This window comes from Chelonia mydas, chromosome 7 (assembly GCF_015237465.2).
Source record: "Chelonia mydas isolate rCheMyd1 chromosome 7, rCheMyd1.pri.v2, whole genome shotgun sequence".
NCBI lineage: Eukaryota > Metazoa > Chordata > Testudines > Cheloniidae > Chelonia > Chelonia mydas.
In genome coordinates this window covers 22,186,396-22,210,988 of record NC_057853.1, presented here as the reverse complement: position 1 = coordinate 22,210,988, position 24,593 = coordinate 22,186,396, and the positions used below count along the sequence as shown (strand labels likewise).

The following is a 24,593-nucleotide window of genomic DNA, read 5'->3' as shown; positions in this document are numbered from 1 at the left end:
GCAGAAAGCACATGGGGGTGGGGTGGGGAGAAGTTTGCAGAGTCTCCTGCAGCTGGAGGAGAAATCTGGGAGTGAGTCTGACGCTGCCCCAGATGCTGTGAAGGGGAAGAGGAAGTCCCGTCCTCCCCAGCCCAGCTGGGGCTAGCAGCTGAGCCTGGCGCAGGGTAGGAGCCACCAGCCGGGTCTTCCCCAGTCCCGCTCCACAGTAATTTACCTCTCTGCCGGCTGCCCTGGGCACCTGAAACATACTGCTGGGGAGGGTTGCATGACCGCTCTTGTGGCTTCCCTTTGCTTCCATGTCAGAAAGTCATTTTTCTGCAGGGAAGCAAAGAAATCTGCAGGGGACATCATTCTGTGCATGTGCACTGATGCAGAATTCCCCCAGGAATAAAAGTTCGTAGACCATATGTGTCCAGTTGAGTGGTGTTCATGGATAAATGAATTTCAGAAGTATCAGTTACCAGATTCTGTGAATTCCCTCTGGGAAGAACTCCCATGGGCCTTGCTATGGACCTTTTCTCCTATGTCAAACCTCCCTTCGCATAGAGGCAACCAGTTTCCCTAAAATGGGTTTTTGTCTTTTCCACATTTTGGGGTCCTGGATAGTCTTGTTTAAGTGAGGCAGCCTGGTGACAATTGTGAGCTGTACACTATTGCTGTGCCTCATTCTTGAATCCTGTTTAACCTATCTTAATCTGGCCTTGCCAACAAACTTCCTTTTACTTGTAAATTTTCTCTCTGGTTTGCATGTACATGTCTCACAGATGTGTACTAGAAGCCTGACCTTTGCACAAGTGAAAAGAGGTAAATAAAATGTAAAACTGAGAACTGTATTTTGATTAAAGGACATAAAACATACATTAACACAGTTGGGATGATACCTGCCATGAGCCCTGCATGGGAAGACTGATTCCAAAGACCTCAAAACTCCAGTACTATGTTGCCATATGATGCAGGCATAGCACTGGAGTTCTCAGATTGGGTACCGAGCTTGTTTCTTGCTCTTTGTGCCTGTGGGAGTAGTGCACTCAACTCCTCAATGATTAATAAGCAACCAGTTTAGTAACCAACATAGGTGCCTTCGTAATTATTCATAACATCTTAGATGGTGAAGTGAGAGGTGCATGGAAGGAGGGCCATGTGTTGCTCTGCAACAGCTCCTTATGGCTGACCCAAGAGCAGTGGTTTTTGGGGAGATAAGTCCAGACTTCCTTGGCTGAAAAGAAGATTGTTTCTACCGAGAGCCTTTTGGTGTATAGGGTGGGAGGAAGATGTAAAGAGAGAAATTAGGAGGAACCTCAGAAGGCCCTTCCACACTCTCTCCCTCTCACAGAATAAACTTCACCAACATCTGTTTGATGTATGGTTAAAAGCGTTGAGTCTTGGAATTTGAAGACGCTAACCCTGGTGCAACAGCTGCTCTGTTGAACAGAGATGAGGTACTGCACTGGCACTGGACCTTCACTATTCCACCTCGAGAGTACAGAGCACTGTGGGCTTATCTACACAGTGAGTTAGTGCACAACAAGCTAATGTGCAGTCACAGCCTGGCTTGCCACGCACTAACTAGTGCACGAAAAGTTCTGTAGTGTGCTTTGTCCTGTTTCCATTTTGAAATGGGAGTATGACAAAGCGTACTGCAGCAAGCTAGTGCTCTGTAGATTCACACCTTAGCTTACCATGCAGTAATGCTGCATGTAGACAAGCCCTCAGTTCCCAACACAATTACAGACAATTCTCAGGCATCTTATGCCCTCCTCCTTGCATAGGAGGGAAGAGGCCATTTGCACTGTGCTGTCCTCTCTGTTGTCCATTCTGCCCTGCCTCCTCAATCTCCTTGCCTAGTGTGCCCCTTTAGTGAGACATTCTATCTCCCCTAAATGGTTTCCACTTCCCTTTAGATATACTTATACATCACTCATCTGAGAAGGGGAGTATGAATTTGGTTGTTGAGAAGGAAGTATTCTACTCTCAAATGCTCCTCTGGAACGCAATCACTCCTCACACAACATGTCCAAGCCCAACTCAGCCTCTTAAACATGGACACAAAATGGATCAGCAGCATCCTATTTAGAAACCAGTGTGGTGTTACATATTTTTCTTCCTCCATCCTTTGTTAGTGAAAAACTTTTTACATTAAAAATGTTTCTGATGCTTTGTTTGCCACCTGCAGTCTCAATCCTCTGTGAAATTTATAATCTTCTCCACAGCAGCCAGCTCTGTTTGGGACATCACAGGCTTCTGACTTCAGGTGGGGAATAAGCAGCAGGACAAGAGGAGCTCTTAATAAATATCCTGCATTCAGGCAAAATGTCCCTAGTTGCCTAACCCAGTTTTGTAATGTTTGGTATAGTGAATATTTCAAATGACACATGTTCTGACTCTACCGTACATACTTCAAACATTATGATAAAGTGTACTGAAGTTCCTAGTCATAACAGCTGGGGGTAGAGGAAAACAGAAAGCAACTTTCAAGCACATCCGTGTCTAAATAGATTTTCTCAAGGCACTTCACTGGAGTTATTTAAAATGAGCAAATCATTGAAAACATGTCTGAGTTACAAGTAAAACTTTTTCAGTAGAACCTCTAGTCTGTAGTTCAACTGGATAATGGTGATAGTGGAGAGAATGATCAGAGAAGTTCATTGGAAAAGAGGTATTGGGAGGAAGAATGGTCCGGTCACTGGGGACTAGCATGGGATTCAGGAGACCTGTCTGCAATTTCCTGCTTGGCACAGACTTCCTGTGTGACCATTGGCCGGTCACTTAGTCTCTTTGTGCCTCAGTGCCCCATCTGTGTTGGTATAAGAGGTGCAACTGGCTCCCTTTCTCCCCCCCACCAAGTTCCTTCTTACCGCCAGTGATGGTGCTGGGACGTCTCCTTGCTTGGGCAAGTTTTCTTATCTCTGTGTCTAGTAGTGAATTAGTTGTTTAAAGTTTGTATAGTTAATAGTTCCCTTAGTGTTAAGTTAGAAATAGTTTGTTAGTCCCATATGGGACTCAGCCTAGGGATGGGGCATGTCCTGGTTCCCGGGCTTCAAACCTTCTGACTGTTGTAAAAATCCTATGCCAGTCAGTGATCCCCATAGAAGCTGTTTGAAGTGTTTAGGGCAGGGGTTGGCAAATTATGGACCGCGGGCTGGATCCGGCCAGCAGGACTGCCACCCCCATGGTGCCACAGGGTGAAGGCAGGCTCCCTGCCTGCCCTGGCCCCATGCTGCTCCTGGAAGTGGCCAGCACCATTGCCCCCCCCCCCCCCGCACCCCCCCTCCAGGGGCCACAGGGACAAGGGCTCCACGCACTGCTCTCGACTGCAGGCACCGCAGCTCCCATTGGCCGGGAATGGGGAACCACGTCCAATGGGAGCTTCAGGGGAGGTACCCGCAGGCGAGGGCAGCGCGCGGAGCCCTCTACCCCCCCCCCCTTCCCCCAGGGGCTGCAGGGACATGGTGCTAGAGCGGCACAGGGCCAGGGTAGGCAGGGAGCCTGCCTTAGCCCCGCTGTGTGCCTCTGCCACCCCGGAGCCGCTCCAGGTAAGCAGCACTGGGCCGGAACCTACACCCTGAACCCCTCCTGCGCCTCAACCCCCTGTCTTGAGCCCTCTTCCACATTCCACACCCCTCCTGCACCCCAGCCTCCTGCCCTGAGCCCCCTCTTGCACCCCAACCCCTTCCCCTGGATCTCTTTCTGCACTCCACACCCCTGCCCCAGCAATACATTCATGGCCCTGAATGCAATTTCCCCACCCAGATGTGGCCCTCGGGCCAAAAAGTTTGCCCAACCCTGGTTTAGGGTAAACCCATGTGAGCGACAAGTATCACATTTGCAAGAGCTTCAGGCCGTGGATGAAAAAGGAGCGGGACATTGGTCTCCAAGCGCTCCTTGTGGAGTCGGCGCTTGCACTGGCCTCAGAGCCGACGAGATTGGACTCTTTTCCAAGCACTGAGGCCTCGGTGTGGAGTGCGCCGCTGGCACCGACCTCCAACTGGCGCTGATCCCCATCTCCATACCAGCTAAAAAGCAAAGAAAGACCAGGAGGGGGTTTTCTCCTACGTCCTGTAAAGGGAAGGAGAGAGCTGGAGGAGAGCGAAGACCCACGCGGGGCAGCTCTTCCCCTCCAGACGGTGGTCAGGTTCCGACTCCTGCTGTGCTGTCCAGCCCACTTCAAGACCCGCCCGCCACCCTGTGCAGCGGAAGAGGCACTCGGCATGTGGAGGTGCTGTCTATGCTGGAGGCCTTTCAGGCCACTAAGGACATTCTGTCCCTTCTGGTGCCGCCCACACTGGCCACTGAGGTGCCCTGTTTGACGGGTAAACCTGCCTTGGGACCCTTCCAGCGGTCTCCATCAGTGCGGCATTGCTCCTCTTGCTCTGTGTCAGGAGGCCCCTCTGTCTGTGGGACTTCTGCATTCAGCATGCAATCCACCTGGATGCCTTGCACCTCCACAGCGTCCGGAACACGCTGGTGGATCGTCTCATCAGGTCCTTCTTCTCTCACCACAAGTGGTCCCTTCACTTGGAGGTCATCAGAATGCTCTTCCAGAAGTGGGGAGCTCCCCGAGTGGACCTGCTCGCCACCAGATAGAACAGGAAGTGTCATCAGTTTTGGTCTCTCCAAGGCCTTGGCAGAGTCTCACTATCCGATGCTTTTCTCCTGTCTTGGTTAGGAGACCTGATGTACACATTCCCGCCAATTCCGCTCATCAGCAAAGTCCTCTTGAAGATCAAGAGGGACGAGGCCCCAGCATTGGTTCGGCATGCTCATGGACTTGGCCATAGCAACCTTGTGGCCACTTCCCAGCTGCCCGGATCTACTCTTGCAGGATCATGGTCGACTCCTGCACCCGAACCCTTACAGCTTGGATGCTGTGTGGCTGAATTCAGAGGAGCAAGCCTGCTTTAGTCAGGTACAGCAGGTTCTCTTGGAGAGCAGAAAGCCTTCCACCAGAGCAACTTGTCTGGCAAAGTGGAAGCGTTTCTCCTGCTGGGTGTCGGAGCGAAATATCTCCCTGACCCAGTAGTCTCTGCAGTCCATCCTGGATTACCTGCTTCACTTAAAGCACCAAGGTCTTGCCTTCTCTTTGATCAAGTGCACCAGACAGCCATATCGGCCTTCCATTCTCACATCCAGGGTAGATTGGTATTCTCACGTGAGATGCTGATCAGTGTTCCTGAAAGGCCTTGAAAGACTTTCTGCCGATCTGGGACCTGGTTCCACAATGGGACCTCAACCTGGTACTCTCCAGGCTCACGGGTCCGTTCTTTGAGCATATGGCTTCTTGTTCCCTAGGGTTGCGTTCCTTGTAGCTATTACCTCTGTGAGATGTTGCCAAGATTAAAGCCCTCTCTTTGGAGCCCCCATAAACGGTATCCTACAAGGACAAGGCCCCTTCCTGCCAAAGGTGGTGTCACACTTCCATGTCCACTAGGATATCTTCCTCCCAGTGTTCCGTCCAAAGCTTCACATGACCAATGAGGAGAGGCGGCTGCACGCTCTAGCTGTCAGGTGTGCCCTGGCTTTCTGCCTGGAGCGCACCAAGCTCTTTTGCAGATCGATCCAGCTCTTTATCACAATAGCAGACAGGATGAAGGGCCTTCCGGTGTCCTCTCAGAGAAAGTTGAGTTGGTTCACCACCTGCATCCGTAGTTGTTACGAGTTGGTGCAGGCTGTGAAGTAAGTGAAGGCTTACTCAACTAGGGCTCAGGCATTTTCAGCTGCCTTCCTGGCACATGTCCCTATCCAGGACATCTGGAGGACCACAACATGTTCTTCAGTACCCACATTCACAATGCATTACACCATCACCCAGCAAACCAGAGATGACGCTGAATTTGGCAGAGCTGTGTTGCAATCGACATGTCCATGAACTCCTACCTACCTGCGATGGTACTGCTTGGGAGTCACCTACAACGGAATGGGCATGAGCAAGCACTCGAAGAAGAAAAGACGGTTATCTTTTGTCACTGTTCTTGGAGGTGTGTTGCTCATGTCTATTCCATGACCCACCCTCCTTCCCCTCTGTTGGAGTTCCAGCAAGAAGGAACTGAGGGAAGGGGGGAGGCAGCGGCGCCCCTTATACTAGTGCATTCGCACACCATTCCAGAGGGGGTCAGAGCCAGTCCTCTATGAATACCACTAAGGGAAAAACTTCCAGCACCAGTGCATGTGGTGAGCACGCACAACTACAATGGAATGGACATAAGCAGCACATCTCGAAGAACAACAATTACAAAAGTTACTAGGCTTTTCCAGGCCATCTGCAGACTCAGGGATTTGATTACGCCTGAGTCACATTTAAGCTTTTCTTTGCAACCATGAGGAATAGAAACTTTTTTTTTTAATATGGAAGCTGAAATTCTTCTTTAACCACATGACTCCTGGAGCTGGGGCTTTAGGCACAGGCCTATAGTGTGTATGCCTTATTCTGGTCCTAAATGGCAGAGAAAGCAAGCATGGGAACCAAAAAGGTTCAAATATAGTTACCACTTCAGAGAAGTTGACCATTACCATCCCTGTAAAGATGATGCATGTAACAAAAAAGCCGCCTCCTTGCTGCTTTACCAGCATCTTTATCCGTCCCCCATCCCTCCCTAACTTAAAAGATCCCTTCATTATACCACAGTGTATCCATCATCAGGAGAGCAAATAGAAGGAAACACGCAGCAACTCGCTTTCAGATGTAATTTTTCTCATTAACAATGACTGCTGGCTGTAAGATGACAGGTCTGAGCCCACAGGGGACGTTCCTGTCCAGGCTGCTTAATCCTATCGGACCACCATCCTCTACCATTGCATCAGGCATCATTAAAAGTTAAGAATGATGCTGCTGGGATCTGTGTATGTATTAGCAGTGTTTGCATTCGTATGAAACGGTCTAATAATTTTGCCTTTGAAAGGTCCACTGCCTGGTGATAAGTTAGGTGGTCATGCAAACTTTTGGGGCACAAATTCCATCCTCCTCCACTTTAATTTTAATGTTGCTGATTTTTATTTTAAGCTGTTAATAAGAAATATCAGTTGAGTTCCATCAATGCCGTGTTATCTCAATGCCACTCCAACATAGGGGTGAGAGTGCAGTGAACTCCTAACTATACAAAACTGTTCTCTGAATGGGGAAGCTACGTTCCTATAATATTTTTCGTGTCCTGTTTTTTCTGGCGGATGACTAAGTTATACTTTAAGCTTGTGTTAGGATGCCTGACTTGCTGTTTGAAGAGTCAAACACACTGTAACCATGTGCTTTATTACAAGGAAGCAAAAAAATCCTATTTTTTAAAAAAGGGTGTTGGGTAAGACCTAAAACAAAGGTTGGGGGCCAAGTATACTAAGTGAGCGGGGGGAGGGGCCAATAGGCAATGGGGATGGAAAGAAACTTGCCACCTTATTTAGGCACTAAGTAAGTATAAAAGCAAATGCATGGGCAATTAAGTGTGTGTGGATACGGTTTGAATATTCAGGGTTACCCTCAAGATCTTAAGAATAAGTTGACTCTTGTGTGACTTCTCTTAAACCCCAAGTGGTAGGAGTTTGAAGGTGGCTTTTTGTTTTGTATTTTAAAGCATCTAGACACCTAAGCGAAGTGGTAGAAGTCCTTTTATATGAGAGATTTGGCTCTAGACTAGATGGGAACTCTGGAAAAGGCAGGGGAAAGTCCTACATTTGTCATATGGGTCACTTCTATGATTATGCATCGTAGATGATTTATATTGCCATTATTTTAATAGGGAGAAGGAATACATGTCGGGTAGACAACGGAAGTGTGATGGTGACAGCTCTTTAGAACTTTGAGAGCAATCCTAAGTTAAAGCAAGTGTATGTTTAATGTGGTGAAGGTCTGACTGAATTCCATTTGGAGAGACCTGGTTTGAGCCTCTCTACACCAGTCCTGGGTGATGTGTGGTTTCTGGACTCCTTTCAGTCCTCATCTTGTCCTGCTATTCTTGTCCCTCTAGCTCTCCTCTTCACCATCCTGATCTGTTGATAGGCTGTTTGCTCTTCCTCCTAGGCACGGGAGCTACAGTGCAAGGAGGCGGAGCTGAAACGGCGAGACGCCTTCTGTAAGGAGCAGTTGGCCCGTATTGAGAGGAAGGTAAGGCTATGTTGTCTTCCATTTGCAGTGGCTGAATGCTAATGGGATCAGACATGGATCCGAGTGGATCAGCAGAGAAGAGAAACAAGAAGCATTGTGCTGAAACCTGGAACTGTCAGTCCCCATTATTTATCTCCCACATCCACCTTATGCAGTTAAATCAAACAGCTCCACAAACAGAACCTTTAAACAACTCACATTTGAAAGATAATTGGTTTTTAATTGGATGATTTTTTAAAAACTAGTTTATAATAATTCAGGTTTTTATTTTTCTCTCTCACCACAGGGTTTAGTTGAAAGCAAAGTTGCCTTGTTTTTATTCCTTTTGTTAAAAATCCATGGCCAAAAAAATAAAAATAATCTCAAATCTTGCTATACATATGAATTAAAGTTGTATTATTAATTTTTCTCAGAGGATCCCAACAGATCAAAGTGTGTTGCTGCATTGCACTGTCTGTTTTGTGCTGGATAAGCCTTTGAAATGAATGTGATTTAAAGAGACACTGTCAGGCATCTTTTAAGCCTGAAATGACCTTTGAAAATCCATTTAGGGATTTGAATCTCTCCTCTAAACGTGGGATTTGCTTCTGTTTAATTGTTTACCATGATGAGTTTTTAAAAATTGACGTAATAAAAATCGGAGCAGCCACACTGTTCCTTATGCACTGAAGTGTTTTTTCTCTCCCTGACAAAATGAAATAATGTTAGTAGTAGTATTTATTTTTTCATAAACATAAAGAATAATATTCTGCAATGGAAAGCAATTAGACCTTGTGACAGAGAGGTTTCACAGCTCTGACTTCTAGTGATGTTGCATGCCTGAGAAAAATGCAATGAGGGAGAAGGTGGATCCCAAAGAGACAGTGGAATTTGTGCATCTGCTTTACTACTAATGTGCAGTGTGATAGTGGCCCATTTTCACTGGAAAATTACTTTGTAAAAATGGGAAGACCCTATTAGCATATCTAGTTTCCTTTTCTCTCCCTCTGCTAGTGCATGTTTGTTCTGTACTGTACTTTTTAATGCCATTAATGATGAAACATATATCCAGGAGCAGTTTCATGTTGCACATTGTGGCAACACTTTTTTATCTATATAATTAATTTAAAAAACAAACTACTAAAACTACCACTTAATGCTGCAATAAATTCAGGTTTTAATTCAGTTTATGGATAATGGAGATTGAGATTCCACTGCACAAACAATCCACCCGCTATCACTCTAACTATCACAGTCATCCATATGTTCATATGTAAAGGGAATTTTGCAATTTCTTGGCCTCATGCTGTGTCTCTTATATTTGTTCCCTCCAGATTTGGTTTCCCAAAGTGGAAACTGCTAGGAGTATTTGTGTGTTTGTTCTTTTTATAGACTTGTGAGCTGGAGAGAAGTTGTGTCCAGCCTTGCCCTCCCCTTAAGCCTTTTTATGTTCTGTAGTTCCCTTTGCAGTCCTCCTGTATAGGACTAACCTTTTAAATACAAGGTGACTGATGCTTTGGCTACAGGAGTTTCACTTGATTTGAGATCAGACGGAAGACTTTTAGTCCCATTCAAATTGCTGGTGCATAGAGCTTTTCCTCCTTTAGTGAGTAGGTAATAAGGGCAGACTTTGTTTCCTAGCTCAAAACAGTAGATTGTTTTGACCCTTAAACATGAACATTTTACTGGTAACAAAACAGAAGAAAGTCTCCAACTGTTAGTCTAGATTGGAGCTGGAGGTGTGGGAGCTAGGTCGGGAGATGAGAGAGATGTACTTGAAATAGTGTAATAAAGCTTAATTGTATTAGTTTTGAAAAAGGTTTTCGATCTTCTCTGTGGATAATTTTATTCTTATAATGGTTGGAAAGATGGAAAACTCAGCACAGAACAATCTTTTTTATTAGCTATTGCTTTTATATAATTCCACTTTCACTTGCTGAACACACACAGACCTTGACGACTTCTGTAGTCACTGTTTTTTAGACTCTTCCAATTGAACCTTTCTTTTTTTTTTTTTTTTTTTTTAAGAGGTTTGGTGGGAGACGAGTTAGGGGGAGCATCTGAACAGCTGTTGTTTTCCTTCTCCAGTGTTTCAAAATGTCACGGAAGGACATTTTGGATTGCCAAAGCTAGATGGTTTGGGGGTGGCTCGTGGGGGGCAAAGGGGAGGTGATGATTCAATATAGAGCTAAAGAACCCAAAATCATACTTGGAAAGAACAAGCTGTCAGGAATTCCCTGCCTGTACTTTGCTTATCTGAAGCATGGGTTTGGCTTGGTCCCCACTTACGTGTGGTAACAAAATGCGAAAGCAGCAGACTTTTGTATTTATCTATTTTCGAGGGATGTTTTTAACTACTTTGCTGGCTTCAGGAACAGACCTAGTTCTCCATCTGAGGTTTTCTCACTGAGTAACCAACCATTCACTTCATAGGACATCAGGATAATCACACCACACTGGAGAAGCGTATTTCATAGGAATGGCAGAATTGCCATCTGGATCAGACCAGCGCTTTATCTGGTCCAGTGGCCAATTTCAGATGTTTCAACAGGAGAAGTTTAACCCTCCCCTCCCTCCCCCCCCCCCCCCTCAAAAAAAAAAAAAAAAAAAGAGAGAAAAGAAAATTACTACCCTATGTTGTGCATAATTATGGAATAACTTGCCCACAGGGGAAGTGTCATCCTGATTGCTGTCAGTTAGAGGTTGACATATGCCCTGAAGCATGAGGGTTTATATTCCTTAAAAAAAAATTTATGCCATTGAATGAGCCTGTGGATATTCCCATTATTCATATAAACATGTAATTCATTTTTTGAATCCGATTGAGTTCTTGGCCTCAATGATATATTGTGGCAGTGGATTCCACAGGTTAACCATGCATTCTGCAACGTTTCGTTTTATCTGCTTTAAATGTTTCCTTTTAATGTCATTGACTGTCCCCTTGCTCTTGTATTATATAATAGGGTTAATGAGTGCGCCCAATTTACCTTCTCTGTGCCATTCATTATCTTTTTATACTTCTGTCAAATCCCCTCTTATGTATCTCTCCATTAAACTAAACAATCTCTACCTTTTCAACCTCTCATCCTATGAAAGTTTTTCCAGGCCTCTGATTTTTGTTCCCTGTCTCTGAAACCTCTCTCCTGCTGTGCCTTTAAGATAGGGTGTCAGGGCTGATTCCCCACTCTGGCACTTTGAGTACAGAAGGTGGGGGCCTGCAAGGATTCTAAAAATTAATACGGCCACTCCAGGCTTTTATCAAACTCTCAAGGTTACAGCTTTTCTCTGACCTTGGATGGGTGGATGCTGCCACCACCCAAGTGAAAAAGAAACCTTTGAGAACCCAGGGAGGCACACTTGGGAATTCCTTCCTGTGGGGTACCCTCAAGCCCTTTCAGCCCGATCCCCCCAGGGAAGAGCTGAGAAAGAAAACACAGGAAATCAGCTGTTGCCACCAGCTAATTAAACAACATATGCACAAACCTCTTAGGGACACCCAAATCCGATCCTGTTCTTAAAAAAGGTAAATTTTATTAAAAACAAAAGAGAGAAAATACATCTGGAACTTAGGCTTTTTGCTAGGTTTAAAAAAAAAAAAAACAATTACAAGGATTAAGCATCAAGATAGCTTTTTGAGGTCCGGTTTAAAGGTTACAGGCAAAACGAAAGCACCTGGGGTTAGCACAGAGGAGTCCACAAGCCATAAAGAAATAAGAGATAAACCTAATCGCGTCTTCCTAGACATTTCCTGATCTACTTGCGTATCTGGCGTTTCAACTGAGTAGTTTCTAGCTTCAGCCCTGTCTCTGCTCTCCGGGAGAGCAACACAGCCTGACAAAGGGTAAGTTCCCCCCCCCCCCCCCCATTTTAAAAAGTTCTAGCCTTCCCATTGGCTCTTTTGGTCAGGTGCCCACTCCCTACGCTTTACAGGTAAAGCAAGTAGCAAATAGCTACTAACAGGAATTTTATAGCTAGCTGACTGGCTGGGTGTCCATAAAAGGGAGCTTCCCCCTACCCTTCATTTATCACAGAGGGTCACGAGAACTGAACTCAGTAGTTCCGTGGGATGCAGCACTGAAGATGTTACTTCGCTGAAGACCTTAATTTGAAGGACTAGACTGGGTAAATATATTAATTATCTCTCTGATTTGTAACCTTCAGAGAGGCAGTGATATCTAGTTGTCTGAGCACAGGACTGGAAGCAAGGCAGTTCTGATTTCTAATGGTAGTTTCCTCTCTTTTTGAATATGGGCACATCGTTTCATCTTTCTGCCTCAGTTTTTGAATCTGTGAAATAAGAATAACTCGTAGGTAGATAATTGCTTCCCTTGGGGTGCTGTGAGGATTAGTGTATTTGCCCAGTGCTTTGAAGCAGTACAGCTACAGAAATGTGAAGAATTTTTTCTTTGGCCTTTATGCTGATTGTGTGAAGTCTTGGGTACGTCTAGTTCTTCTTTGAGTGCTTGCTCATATCTACTCCAATTAGGTGTGCTCGCGCCGCGTGCACAGTTCACCAGAAGGTTTTTCCCCTAGCAGCACCCATTGGGTCGGCTGTGGAGACCCCTGGAGTCGCGCCTTCATGGCGCCACATATAGGGCCCTGATGATCCACTGCCTCTCCAGTTCCTTCTTACCGTCTGTGGCGGTTGTCGGAACGTACGAGCGATCCTCGAGCATATTTTCTGTAAATAGTTAAAGATGGTTTTAAAATTGTTGTTAGTTAGTTAGACATCTGGACTTGGGGTACTGGGCAGGGGGGATGTTTTCCTTCCCCATTCCTCTCCCAGGCCCAGGGCATGCCTCAGACCCAGGGGTTTAAGCAGTGTGGAGTTTGCCAGAAGCCTATGCCAAAGGGCGACCTGCACTTGGCTTGTGTAAAATGCTTGGGGGAGTGCTATCAAGCAGACAGGTGCAAGATCTGTAGGAGCTTTCGCCCCCGCATGAAGGAGGCACACAGACTAAAGTTGCTGCTAATGGAAGCAGCTCTTGGCCCCTCAGTCTGAGTCGAGCCCCATGGACGTGGCATTGGCTTCGGTCCCGGAGGTGCTGAGGAAGGACTCTGGGGTCAGAGACTACCAGCACTCCCCGCCGCTGAGCATGGCGCAGGATCATTCTCGGCACCACTCATGGTCTCCTGTCCCAAAGAAGCAGCACAGGAAGACTGATAGAGGGCACTCCCCTTCCCGCGCATGAGAATGTGAACCCAAGGGAGGGAGACTGGTGCAAGACAGTACCTTCCCTCCAGCTCAACGGCTGGCACCATTGACTCCGGGCCCACGAGAGGGACCGGTGAGTCCGGTGCGACCAGCAGAGACCCAGGAGGAGGACCTTTTCACACCCGAGACTTATGAGATGGCGCAGGACGTGATAACATTGACAGGTCCGAACTCCCCCGACCATGGTGTCACGGCACCAGTCCTGAGTCCCCCAATGACTCAGAGGCCACCGGTGAAGTCCAGGGGCAAGCCGGCTATGACTTGGCAACGATCTACATCGCCCCGCTACCAATGGGCATAGCGCCGCCATGATCCCTGCGCACAGCCTCATCCAACACTGACGCGTGTGTCCCAGAGAAGCTGACGTCATAGCCGCCGGCACTCCCAGTCAGCGGGGATGACCCAAACCTTTCCCCTGGTACCGTGGCCACCGCAATGGCAGGTACCGGCTCCGATGCCGACCCAGTGTCCCTTCTGGACCCCGTGGGCTTACCAGCAGTCCCAGGGGTCCACCTCAGTATTCTCTTTTTCTGTCGTGTCCAACTGCGTCTAGGGCCAAGGATTTCTCCCGGGCATCAGCCACCACTACTACCACCAGCGCCACGTTTGTTACCACGCCTGGCACCGACAACAGACCCGGCATCGTACCCGGCACTGTGGCTACACTTAGTACCATGGATGGTACCGTGGCTGCCGTCGCAACTGGTACCATGGCCGGCTCCGAAGCGAACTCTGAGTTGGGGCGGAACCACAGCGTTTTGAGGAGTGGGATTGGCAGGAGGGCCCCTCCCAAATTCCAGACTCCTCCTCATCGCCTCCAGATGAGGTGGTGGCAGGGACATCCTCGGGACATCCAGGGACCCCTGTTCCTGACAGCGGAGCCCACTGTGAACTTCTGCAGCAGGTCGCTCAGAACCTCTGGGTATAAATGGAGGAGGTCACCGAGGTGTCAGACCTAATGGTAAGCATTTTATCTCCAGCAGGATCCACCAAGGTGGCCCTTTCCCTGATAAAGACCATTCAGGAGAACACAAAAACCCTGTGGCAAACACTATCTTCTCTGGCTCGTACAGCTAAGGGAGTGGAGAGAAAGTACTTTTCACCCTCCAAGGGCTATGAATACTTGTTTACCCACCCCCTGCCAGAGTCGTTGGTAATGGCGGCTGTCAATGCAAGGGAAAGGCAAGGGCAACAAGGACCTACCCCTCGAGCTAAGGACGCAAAGAAGCTGGACCTCTCTGGGAGAAAGATATACTCCACCGGAGGGCTCCAGCTTCAGATTGCAAACCAGCAGGCAATCCTTAGCCAATATAACTTCAAGTCTTGGGACGCAATGTTCCAGTTCTCTGACCTTGTCCCATCGGATTCTCAACTGAAATTCTCAGCGCTCATGGAAAAGGGCAAGATGGTTGCCAGGACATCGCTGCAAGTGGCATTAGACTCAGCGGACTCTGCAACACGGATGATGTCTTCAGGCATTACAATGTGCTGTTGCTCACAGCTGCAGGCCTTGGCCTCCCTGGGGAGGTCCAACAGACAATTCAGGACCTACCATTTGAGCGGGCCACGTTATTTTCGGAGAAAACAGACTCGAGAGTGCACAGTCTGAAAGACTCCCGAGCCACTCTGATTGCTGGGTCTGCGCACCCCTGCCACCCAGCATAGACAATTTAAGCCTCAACCCACAACACGACCATACCAGGGGTAGTTTAGGCAGGACCAGAACTGTAGGCGTCCCAGAAACCAGAACCGCCATCGCCAACCCCCGATTAACAGGGGGTCTGGGTCATCCAGGCAGCCACCACGCCCTAAGCAGACATTTTGGGGATGCGCCTGAGGGCGTTATACCAGCCTCTCAACTGGATCCTTCTTTTCCGTTTTTGGAACATCTATCCCATTTCTACCGAGCGTGGTCCCAAATCACTTCAGGCCCATTGGGTCCTCCGCACAGTAGAGATGGGATATTCTCTCCAATTTTCCTCGCCCTCACTCCCCTTCCCCGTCCCTCTTCAGGGACCCCTCTCATGAGCAACAACGTCTCATGCATGAGGTAGAAACCCTCCTATCAGCGAGGGTGTGGAGAAGGTTCTGCCAGAGCTCAGGGGAAAGGGGTTTTATTCCCGGTATTCCTTAATACCGAAAGTAATAGGGGGCCTCAGACCCATCTTGGACCTGTGCAATCTCAACAGTTCATGAAGAAACTAAAGTTTTGAATGATCTCTTTGGCCACTATCATCCCGTCCCTGGATCCAGGAGATTGGTATGCCACCCTTGACTTGAAGGACATTTACTTCCACATTTCCATAATCCCCGCCCCACAGGCGCTTCTTAAGATTTACAGTCGGGAGTTCCCACCACCAATTGACAATACTACTGTTCAGCCTATCATTGGCACCTCTGGTATTTACCATCATCCGACCATCCGTATACCATTTTTTACAAAGACAAGGTGCAACTGTGACCCCACCCAGCGTTCCTCATGAAAGTGGTCTTGAGTTTCCACGCCAGTCAAGACATATTCCTTCCTGTCTTTTTCCTGAAACCCCATGCCAAGAGCCATGAGCAGAGACTCCATTCCCCGGATGTGCGGCATGCATTAGCTTTGTATATTGAATGAACTAAGCTGTTCCATAAGTCAAACCAGCTGTTTGTTGCTGTGGCGGACAGAATGAAAGGCCTCCCTGTTGTCCACGCAGAGGATATTGTTGTGGATCACATCCTGTATCCGGGTTTGTTATGATCTCGCTAAGGTCCCTGCCCCTGCTCTGACTGCACGCTCCACCAGAGTTCAGGCATCTTCAGCGGCCTTCCTGGCCCAGGTACCAATCCAGAAGATATGCAGAGTGGCTACGTGGTCTTCGGTCCACACCTTCACTTCACATTACGCCATCACCCAGCACACCTGGGATGATGCAGTGTTCGGCAGGGCTGTGCTTCGATCAGTGATTCCATAAACTCCGACCCCACCTCCTAGGTAAGGCTTGGGAGTCGCCTAATTGCAATTGATATGAACAAGCACTCAAAGAAAAAACGGTTACTCACCTTCTCGTAACTGTTCTTCAAGATGTGTTGCTCATATCCATTCCAAACCCACCCACCTTCCCCTCTGTTGGAGTATCAGGCAAGAAGGAACTGGAGAGGTGGCGGGTTGGCAGGGCCCTATATGCGGCACCATGAAGGCACCGACCCGATGAGTGCAGCTAGGGGAAAAACCTTCCAGTGAACTGTGCACGCGGTGCGCACACACCTATACTGGATATGAGCAACACATCTCGAAGAACAACAGTTACGAGAAGGTGAGTGACCAGGTTTTTTAGCAGATATTAGGAACCTTAGTCCCTCTGGTCTCTTTCAGTAGTAGTTTGTGTGTAACATGGAAAAAAAGCACAACCTCTGAGAGGAATTCTGAGACCAAAGTTAGAATGGGTAATCACTGTCAACTTTTATAACTCATGGAATAAGAATAAATTTTCTGTGTAGGAGGATAGCAGATTCTAGTATCCTGCATAGGGATGCAACGCTACTCTGAGCCATCTTGTATTGGGTCCTGTGTAATTCCTGCACTGTTATGCTAGGAAATAGGTCTCCTACAGTCAGGAGGGTTTGTACTGGAGCATTTTTCTGGATAAGGGGAACGAGGGACTGGAAAGAGAAGTCCTTCAGAGAGAATCATAGAAACAATTAAGCTTGGGGAGGAAGCTTAGGCTGAGTTGTAATGTTTAAGTTACCAATAAATGCCAGGAAGGGGTAACTTTGGACTAAAAATGAGCATATACTCTGTTCAGAATTGGATGAGAATTGCATGTGTTTTATATGGGGGTGTGAACTGTGGGCGCTCGCCACTGCAAATGGCAGATGCATGCCTACTAAAGTGGAATGAAAAGCCGATTCAACCGCCTTTTAAACCCTTCAGATGCTGATGGGGTTTGTTGAATATACAGTTATTTTCCAGGGGATATGTAGACATTTGCTTGATTTCTTCTGCTGTTCTCCCCCTGTTTCTCCATTTAACCTGACCTGGAGGAGTTAAGGACAATATTACAACAAAGCAAAAAATGCATAGCTTGTTGCATAGTGTGAAATAGCACAGAAAGGCTCAGGGTAATCTCAGTGGATGAAACAGAGCTCCCTGCTGTAGAGTGAGGTTTTCTCTGTTTTGATTTCTTAAGCAATGACTCCTACAGTAACTTCTAGTATGTAGCTATGGACAGTGTTGAGCAGTAGATACATTAATTTGCGACAATCCCCGCTCATAGGTTTTCAAAGCATTAAGTACCAGAAGAGGTAGTTGCAGCTGGTGCATATTTCTGTATGTTGGAAAGGGATGCATTAAATAAATATCATTTTTATTGATAAAGATCTAATGCGCCTTTCCCTCTGTTTAGTTTCATGGATCTCATAATTTTGTGTGTGGCATTCACTTTGTTTGATTTGGTTAAATTAATCTCCTTCCTTCCTTGCACTTAACATTAATTCATGTTTGTAAAGCATTTAGGGCGTGTAAAGCACTATGGAAGTGCTAAGTTGTTTTTGTTTATTATTTTTATTGATATTGATTCTTCTTACCCCTTCTCCTTAGAGCAGTCTCTCACTTTTGGCATGTCAAACACTCCCTCTTCATTCAAATTCCTCCTTACAATACACACCTTTCTTAAGTCTTTCAGCATTAACCCACTGAAGAGAGAAATCTAAAATAATTCTTAAAACAAAAATTAATTTAGATTGTCTCTTCATGTGGTCCACTGTCAGTGCAATCCTATTTTGTCCTCTCTGTATTCTACAGTTTTGAGCAAACTGATTAATGCCCACCCGAAAAATAATACTGCCAGCTGATATCTGATGAAGGGAAAACTGAAACAATTTACTAAGACAGACCAAAAAGAGCTGGGGGAGTCCATGTGGAGTTTCTCTATCCATGAAATGTAATGTGCTTATACCTAGTATTGAGCCAAGGACTATGCTGAGGTGCTCTCCTTGGGGTGGGATGTTAACCCCATCTAGATGGGAGTTAAATATTCATTGCCCTTTGCTAGATGAGTTGATATCTCTTGGCAGGTGTCATGGTCACCATTTATCTTCTCAGTAAAATAGGTGTAATGTCTTCAGGCTGCATGTGAGCTATTGCTATATGTTTAATGGCTGCTCTGCTTGCCTCCAGTCACTATACTGCTAGTACCTAACTTATCACTCTGTCAAGTGCTTCAGGACACTTAGAATAAGAGAGGCTGGTATAAAATCAAATTCTGTGCTGTAAGAAATTATTGTCCTTTCTGAAGTAACTCCTCCTTTCCCATCACTAGATAGGTTGATTTCCTCTGATCTGTTTTAAGAATCTGAACATTCTTGATTTGACTTCAGTAAAATAATTTTTGTGCATTTCTTAGTCTATTGAACTTCCCACCACCCGAATTACCATTCTGAAATCAAAAGCATTGTAGACAGATAAGTTTTCTCAAGTACAGAGAAGTACTGTGAGAGGTTTGTCTATCAAGCCAATGGAGCAACACAGTAGAATGCCAAATTCATCAAGTGGATGGTTTGATCCGCGAACAGACGAAAAATAATCCCCCAGTGTAGCTTCCTGTAATAGGTTGATAAGGTTCTCTCTGTTCCTCCAGACCGTTTCCCCAGTTACTTAGTCTGCCTGAAGAGCCTGCATGAACATGCCTTGTCAGGCAGGGGTGATTCCAAGAGACTCTTGTCATGCTTGCTTCACTGATGTGACACAAGAAGTCCTTAAAGCCACAGCATAGCCAACCTTCAAACCTTTGGGGATTTAGCAAAGGGGCGTTACTGTACCTTTTTATGAGTTAAGTTAAACTGCTTTTCTTAATGGCAGACCCAATGTTATAGAGGGGAGAGAACCTTCTGAACTCTGTGGAGTAGCCATCTGAAACAAGTTCTGACCTCTCCCTCCTATGCTGCCTTCCACTAGTAGAACTATTTACTTCATATGCCATCTTTTTGAAAAAATTACTTTTCCTGTTTTCTTCTCCAGTTACCTGCCTCCCACATCCCTCCATTGGCCTGCATACGTCTTGGCAGGGTCTAGAAATGTTCAGCTGGAGGTGCTTTTATTGGTGTTTTCCGTGCAGTGGCTATGTCTTCTGTAAAATGCAACTGTGCATTTCTATTGGCTAGACTTACAAGCTGGCTTTCAGTGCTCTATGCTTGATTCACCCATTAATCGCTGTTTCACTAAAAGCCTGTAAAGTTTAGTAGTTAATATACCTCAGTGCACCTGCTTTCAAAGACCAGAGAAATTGAGTGGTAATTTGATGAACTCAAAAAACATTTATATTAGGGTAAATAAAATGTGCTAGATGTCAGCACTGCCTGCCTGCCTGCCTTCGCTTCAGTGTGTATGTTCACCTTAAGTACTGTGTTGACTGATGTACGGTGCCTGACATCAGTTTACAAGGAGCTTCTATGCAAACAGCAACTAAGTGTCTGCTTCCTTTTCAGTCTTCATGATTAGTTTAGAGATGCATTTGCAGCCTGTGTGCTGAATGGGGATCTGCCTGAGCCTCATGATGATTTTGTTTTTCTGGTGTGTTTAAGGTTCCTTTGTACAGGAAAAGAATGATGCTTATGGGTTGCTTCATCTTGGAATAATCCATCTTTAGACTTGCTTATGAAATAAATGTGGCTGTGTGTGGTTTTGAACTTGGTGCCTTAACACTGAATTTAGCAGCTGAATATAGATAATAATCTGGTATTCGGTCCGATCAGTGGAAGTACATGAAGACTTTTTATAGGTAGAAATGATGTAGGACGTAATCTTGTCTCTCTTTGTTAGCATACAATTGTTCCCTACAGAAGATGAGTGCTTTGTTCAGTCCAGTCCACTTATCCGCTTGTTCCACTGTCTAATAAAGCTCACTGTGGACACTTCTTTTTAATATCTAGTCTTTTTCCTTTATTTTCCTTTATTTCATCCCATTATTTCCTTATTCTAAGCCTTTGGAGTCCTTATTCTTCCTAAGTGGCTATGCCCTTCTTGTACTTACAGGTAGTATTTTTCTTGGTGCTGTACAACCATACCAGAGTAAGTCTATACAGTACCATGTACACTGTCCCAGTACAATAAACAGCAGACCTACCTCTTGCATCCAAATAATTGTTTAGCCAGGCGGTATGTAGTTAGTTCTTGTATGTAATTACAGTTAGCTGCAGTATTGGTTACGTTATTAATCTGGAGAGTGAGAAAGGGAAAACAATGACTTCATGAGTTGATAGGAAAAAAAATGTTCTGACTGAAATATGTTCTGTAACTTAGGATGAGAAATTCAAAGGAGCCTCAGGCACTTTGAGGGGATTTGGGCACCTAAGTCTCTTACGCTTCTCTTTGACTATCCCAGTTTTAGGTCTCAGTCCTGCAAGTTGTTCCATGTAGGCAGAGCCCTGCACCTGTGCAGGATCAACTCATATGAAGTTCCTTGCAGAAGCAGGGGCGTAATGACCAAATTGTCTCAAAGATTGACTTGGAATAGGAGAGAATAAAGCCTTTCTGATCACATTCATGATCCTTACAGTTAATATCAATAACTTGTCTTTCACTAGTGTCTTCTTTCCAGGGATTCCAAGATCCCATGGTTTCCAAACAATGAAGAATTTTAGCCTCTGAACGTCCATGTGAGGTGACCAGTCAATAGTATTATGTTCAATTCATAGAGGAGCTTGAAAAGTGACTTGCCTAAGGTCACACGGTGAGTTTGTGACAGAGTTAGCGATAGAACACAGGAATTCTGGCTCACAGTCCAGTATCTCTCCTTACTTGTATTCACCTTTATGGTACAATCATTGTTCTTCTCTCACCTCTTGCAGGGGCTCTTAACCTGGCTGTGGAAAAACTGCTCTCGGCTGAAATGTGGCAAAGAAGGCCACATTTTTTTATTTTTGGATATTTTTTTAAACAACAATTATTTTACTTGCTTGGGTTTAAGCCTTGAACTTTTTTAAGCACAAAGTTTATTTTAAAATTCTGTTCTGTACTTGTCTTGGTTTTTGAGGAAGAAATGATGCGGACAGTGATTAGTCCATAACATGGTCCAGCTGCATGAAGTATCTCAGTTTCCCCACTAAATTAGAAACAGTCCAGATACTGAACTTACTGTGTACCTACTCCTCGTGAGATGTAGTCACAGTATGTGTGTGTGTTTCTAATAGGAATAGTTTTCTGTGGGTGTTTAAATATATGCTTCATGACAGCCCAGGGCCACTTCTTTGAAGGCTTTCCCCATCAGCCAGGCATTTTAAACAAATATATGAATAACGGAGCTATTCCAATTTCTTGAGCATATAATACACATACCCAAGAGACAGAACAACTTGTAAATAATGTGCTTTAATGTCCTCCTTAAATATACGTATACCTTAGGGCCTGTTATGAGCTCTTGGACTCCAGCAAATGGTATTTGTTTCATCTGTCACAAAATCCTCTGTCACCGGGGCTGGTCTTTAGCACTTTTTTGCAGGCTTGGCAAAAAAAAACAAAAAAAACACATTTTGCATCATGCCTCCTACCCCCAAGAAATGATTGCAGTCCCACTCTCTCCCTTAACCCCTCTCTATCCCCCAAAATTGAGTTGCTCGTTATGAACTTACCACATTCAGCATTAATGAATTGAAGTCTCCCTATTTAGTTATAAAAATAGTAACTGCTTTTCCCAAAAAATTGGGAATGGCCCTGTAAGATTCACAGAAAACAGTGTGTTATCCTGTTTTTTGTAGTCCCCAGCAGACAGGCCCTTAGCCACTTGAGATGGTGAAATTGACAAGAGGCTGGGGTGTGAACACCTACACACATCAGGGACCACGCTCAGGTCTGTTGTACAATTATAATGCCACGTTTCCCTCCAGGAAGATTCCGAATGAGGACTTTCCCTTCTCATGCCCCCCACCCCTCTGTAAGCCAATCTTCACCCTTTCATAGTAAGACCCAGTGAAGTCTGAGACCATGGGAGCTGCTGCAAAAGTTAGTGTAGTGCAGTTACAGGCCTAGGAGGAGGGCCAGCAACACGGGGAGGACTGGATTGTGGCAGTTTTTTGGAGGTGGAAAGGAATCAGAGGTGTAAGAGGGGAGAAAGGGCAATATGAAGGTGAGAGCCAAGAAGGGAGGAGTGAGGAGACAGAGAAAAGAAAAAAGAAGGAAAAAGCATAAATAATAAGAGGAGGGAATGAGCAGCCTTTTCTCTATTGTACCTCTTCCTTCTTTGTCTGCCACCCTACAGCTGTGTGTGTGTGGTGTTTTTTTCCTCCTGGAACCCAAAGTCTAGCACTGGGTAGTCTGAGGGGACTGTGAATAACTGGTGATCTTTAGGGAATGACAACCTTTCCTCCTAGCTATTATATTTTTAAGTGTCTTCATGAGGAAAGAGGGTTAGAAACTTACTTTTTTTTTTTCTTGATAAAAGCTGAGATTCTACATCTACAATTTTGTGCCCTCTGGTTACAGAAGATGGGTTGCCATGGGCTTGCAGGTCTTGGTCTACTAGCAACTCTTGGTTTTCTCCCTTCTTGATTGTTCCAGAAGGTGTGTTATGCTGCATCAAGCAATACCAAGAAATTTCCTGATGAGCCTGGGGCATGTAACAAATTTTGAGCAGGCTTGTGTGTGGGTTTTTTTAAAAAAGGGGGAAAATGTCTGTCAGAGTGACCACAAAGGAAATTGAGTCCTTTTTTTTTCTCTTTCAGTATGTGCATTTTTCATTTGGACATGTTAAAAATGTTATGCTCTATGCCCAACTGGACATGTAAATGTCTTGGGGAGCTTTCAGCTGCTCTCTGGAGTCAATCTACTGGGATCTCAATTTTCCAAACACAATTGTGTCTGCACAACAAAATTGCCTTTCATGTGATAAGTGGGCAGTACTTAGTAGTGAGAATGGGTCATGGAGTCTTTCACCTCTAGGTCATTCATTCAATTACAGCTTGGTTTAGCTGTGGCCACCATTCGCTGTCTATGCAGCAGTTTGGGTGGCAGTGAAATGGTGAGTCTTGGTCTTGTTAGAATATAAGTATTCATATTGCCAAAAAATTTGTATCCCAATTGACAGTCTCAGAAGATGGGGAAGAAGTGACCTGGCCATGCATACAGAGGTTGACTCTCCTGGTCAGTGACCAGGCATGCAGGGCAGGGTTGGAGAAGTTTGCATTTTGGTTTATCCATTTGTTCTCTGGATCAAGAATTTCATTTTCCAGGGGGTCTCAGTATGCATGATGGGAGGTTTCTACAACTGTAGACAAAAATATTTTTTACCTGCAACCGCATTCCTGTTTTTTTTTTTTCATTTTTTGTCCCCCATGATTTGTTTATTTCCGGACTCTATGGCCCCAACTCAGCTGCGTTGAAGGAGAGATTTCATTGTTTTTGGTGGGCTCTACCCACCAGTGCAGTTGTCAAATAAGGATACATCTTTAACCTGTACTAAAGTCACTTAAAAAAATAAAACTTTTCCTTTCTGTATGTTTTGTTAGCTACAACCACAAAGTCCCAGCTGTAATTTAAGTGTAAGTATCTAGAATTGCTTTAGGAGGTTTATATGTGGTGGTTCCTCATTTAGCTGGTGGACCAAGTTCCTTCTTTGTATGAAATACCCTTTGCTGTGGGAGGAGGAGACCTTTTGGTGTATAGAGATTGAATTCTGAATGTGGATGTGTTTACATTAAATTGGTTGTTTTGACTCTGGTAAGTACATGTGTTCCTACTTCATCCATTTGTGCTCCCAGGATGCCCTTGGAAACTTGACTTTTCATCTCAACAGCAATTTCCTGGTTTAAATATTGTTTTGAAAAATAGATAATAAACTATTTATTGTGAGCTGTGAGGAAGGAAACCCTTTTTCCTAGTTGATCCTGCAATGAGACCATAATTTTAAAATTGTGGTGACCTACCAGCATTCAAGGCCACATCTGATGTCATATATGAGGATTGTAATAATAATCTAGTCAGACGGAAATGTCTCAGCCAGAGTGCAGGGATGTAGATTTCCTCCTCAGTTATGCAGTTCCCTGCACTCTGCTGTGATTGTCTGATTTGCCTAATCATGATTACGTCTCAGTAACTCTACTGTGAATATGCATCTATTTCTAATCTCATTGGCTGTTGTTATACCTCCTCTCTGATTGGCTCATGTATTTATCATTTTCAAGCTCTTTGCCAGCAACAAAGAAGCCTCCTCGATGTTTCATTCTCTTCAGAGGAATCAGGAAAGCTCCAAAAATTACATGAAGGAGAAGAAGAATATACTTAAAAGCAAAGAGAATGTGGCTGTCGAACTGTGGAAAAGGAAATCATAGAATCATAGA

General features: G+C 45.3%; 1 protein-coding gene across 13 annotated transcripts in view; it reads left to right on the top strand.

The window, feature by feature from the left end:
- CHCHD6 (coiled-coil-helix-coiled-coil-helix domain containing 6) overlaps positions 1–24,593 on the top strand; it is a 200,156-nt gene that overhangs the window by 54,739 nt on the left and 120,824 nt on the right. For 11 of the 13 annotated variants that reach the window (XM_043551985.1, XM_037904025.2, XM_037904024.2 and 8 more), the window contains one exon: positions 8,006–8,089. The exons of the other annotated variants lie outside the window; for them this stretch is intronic. In XM_043551985.1, coding sequence (XP_043407920.1) covers positions 8,006–8,089 — 84 coding nt within the window. The remainder of the gene's footprint in view (positions 1–8,005; positions 8,090–24,593) is intronic. 13 annotated transcript variants of the gene reach the window in all.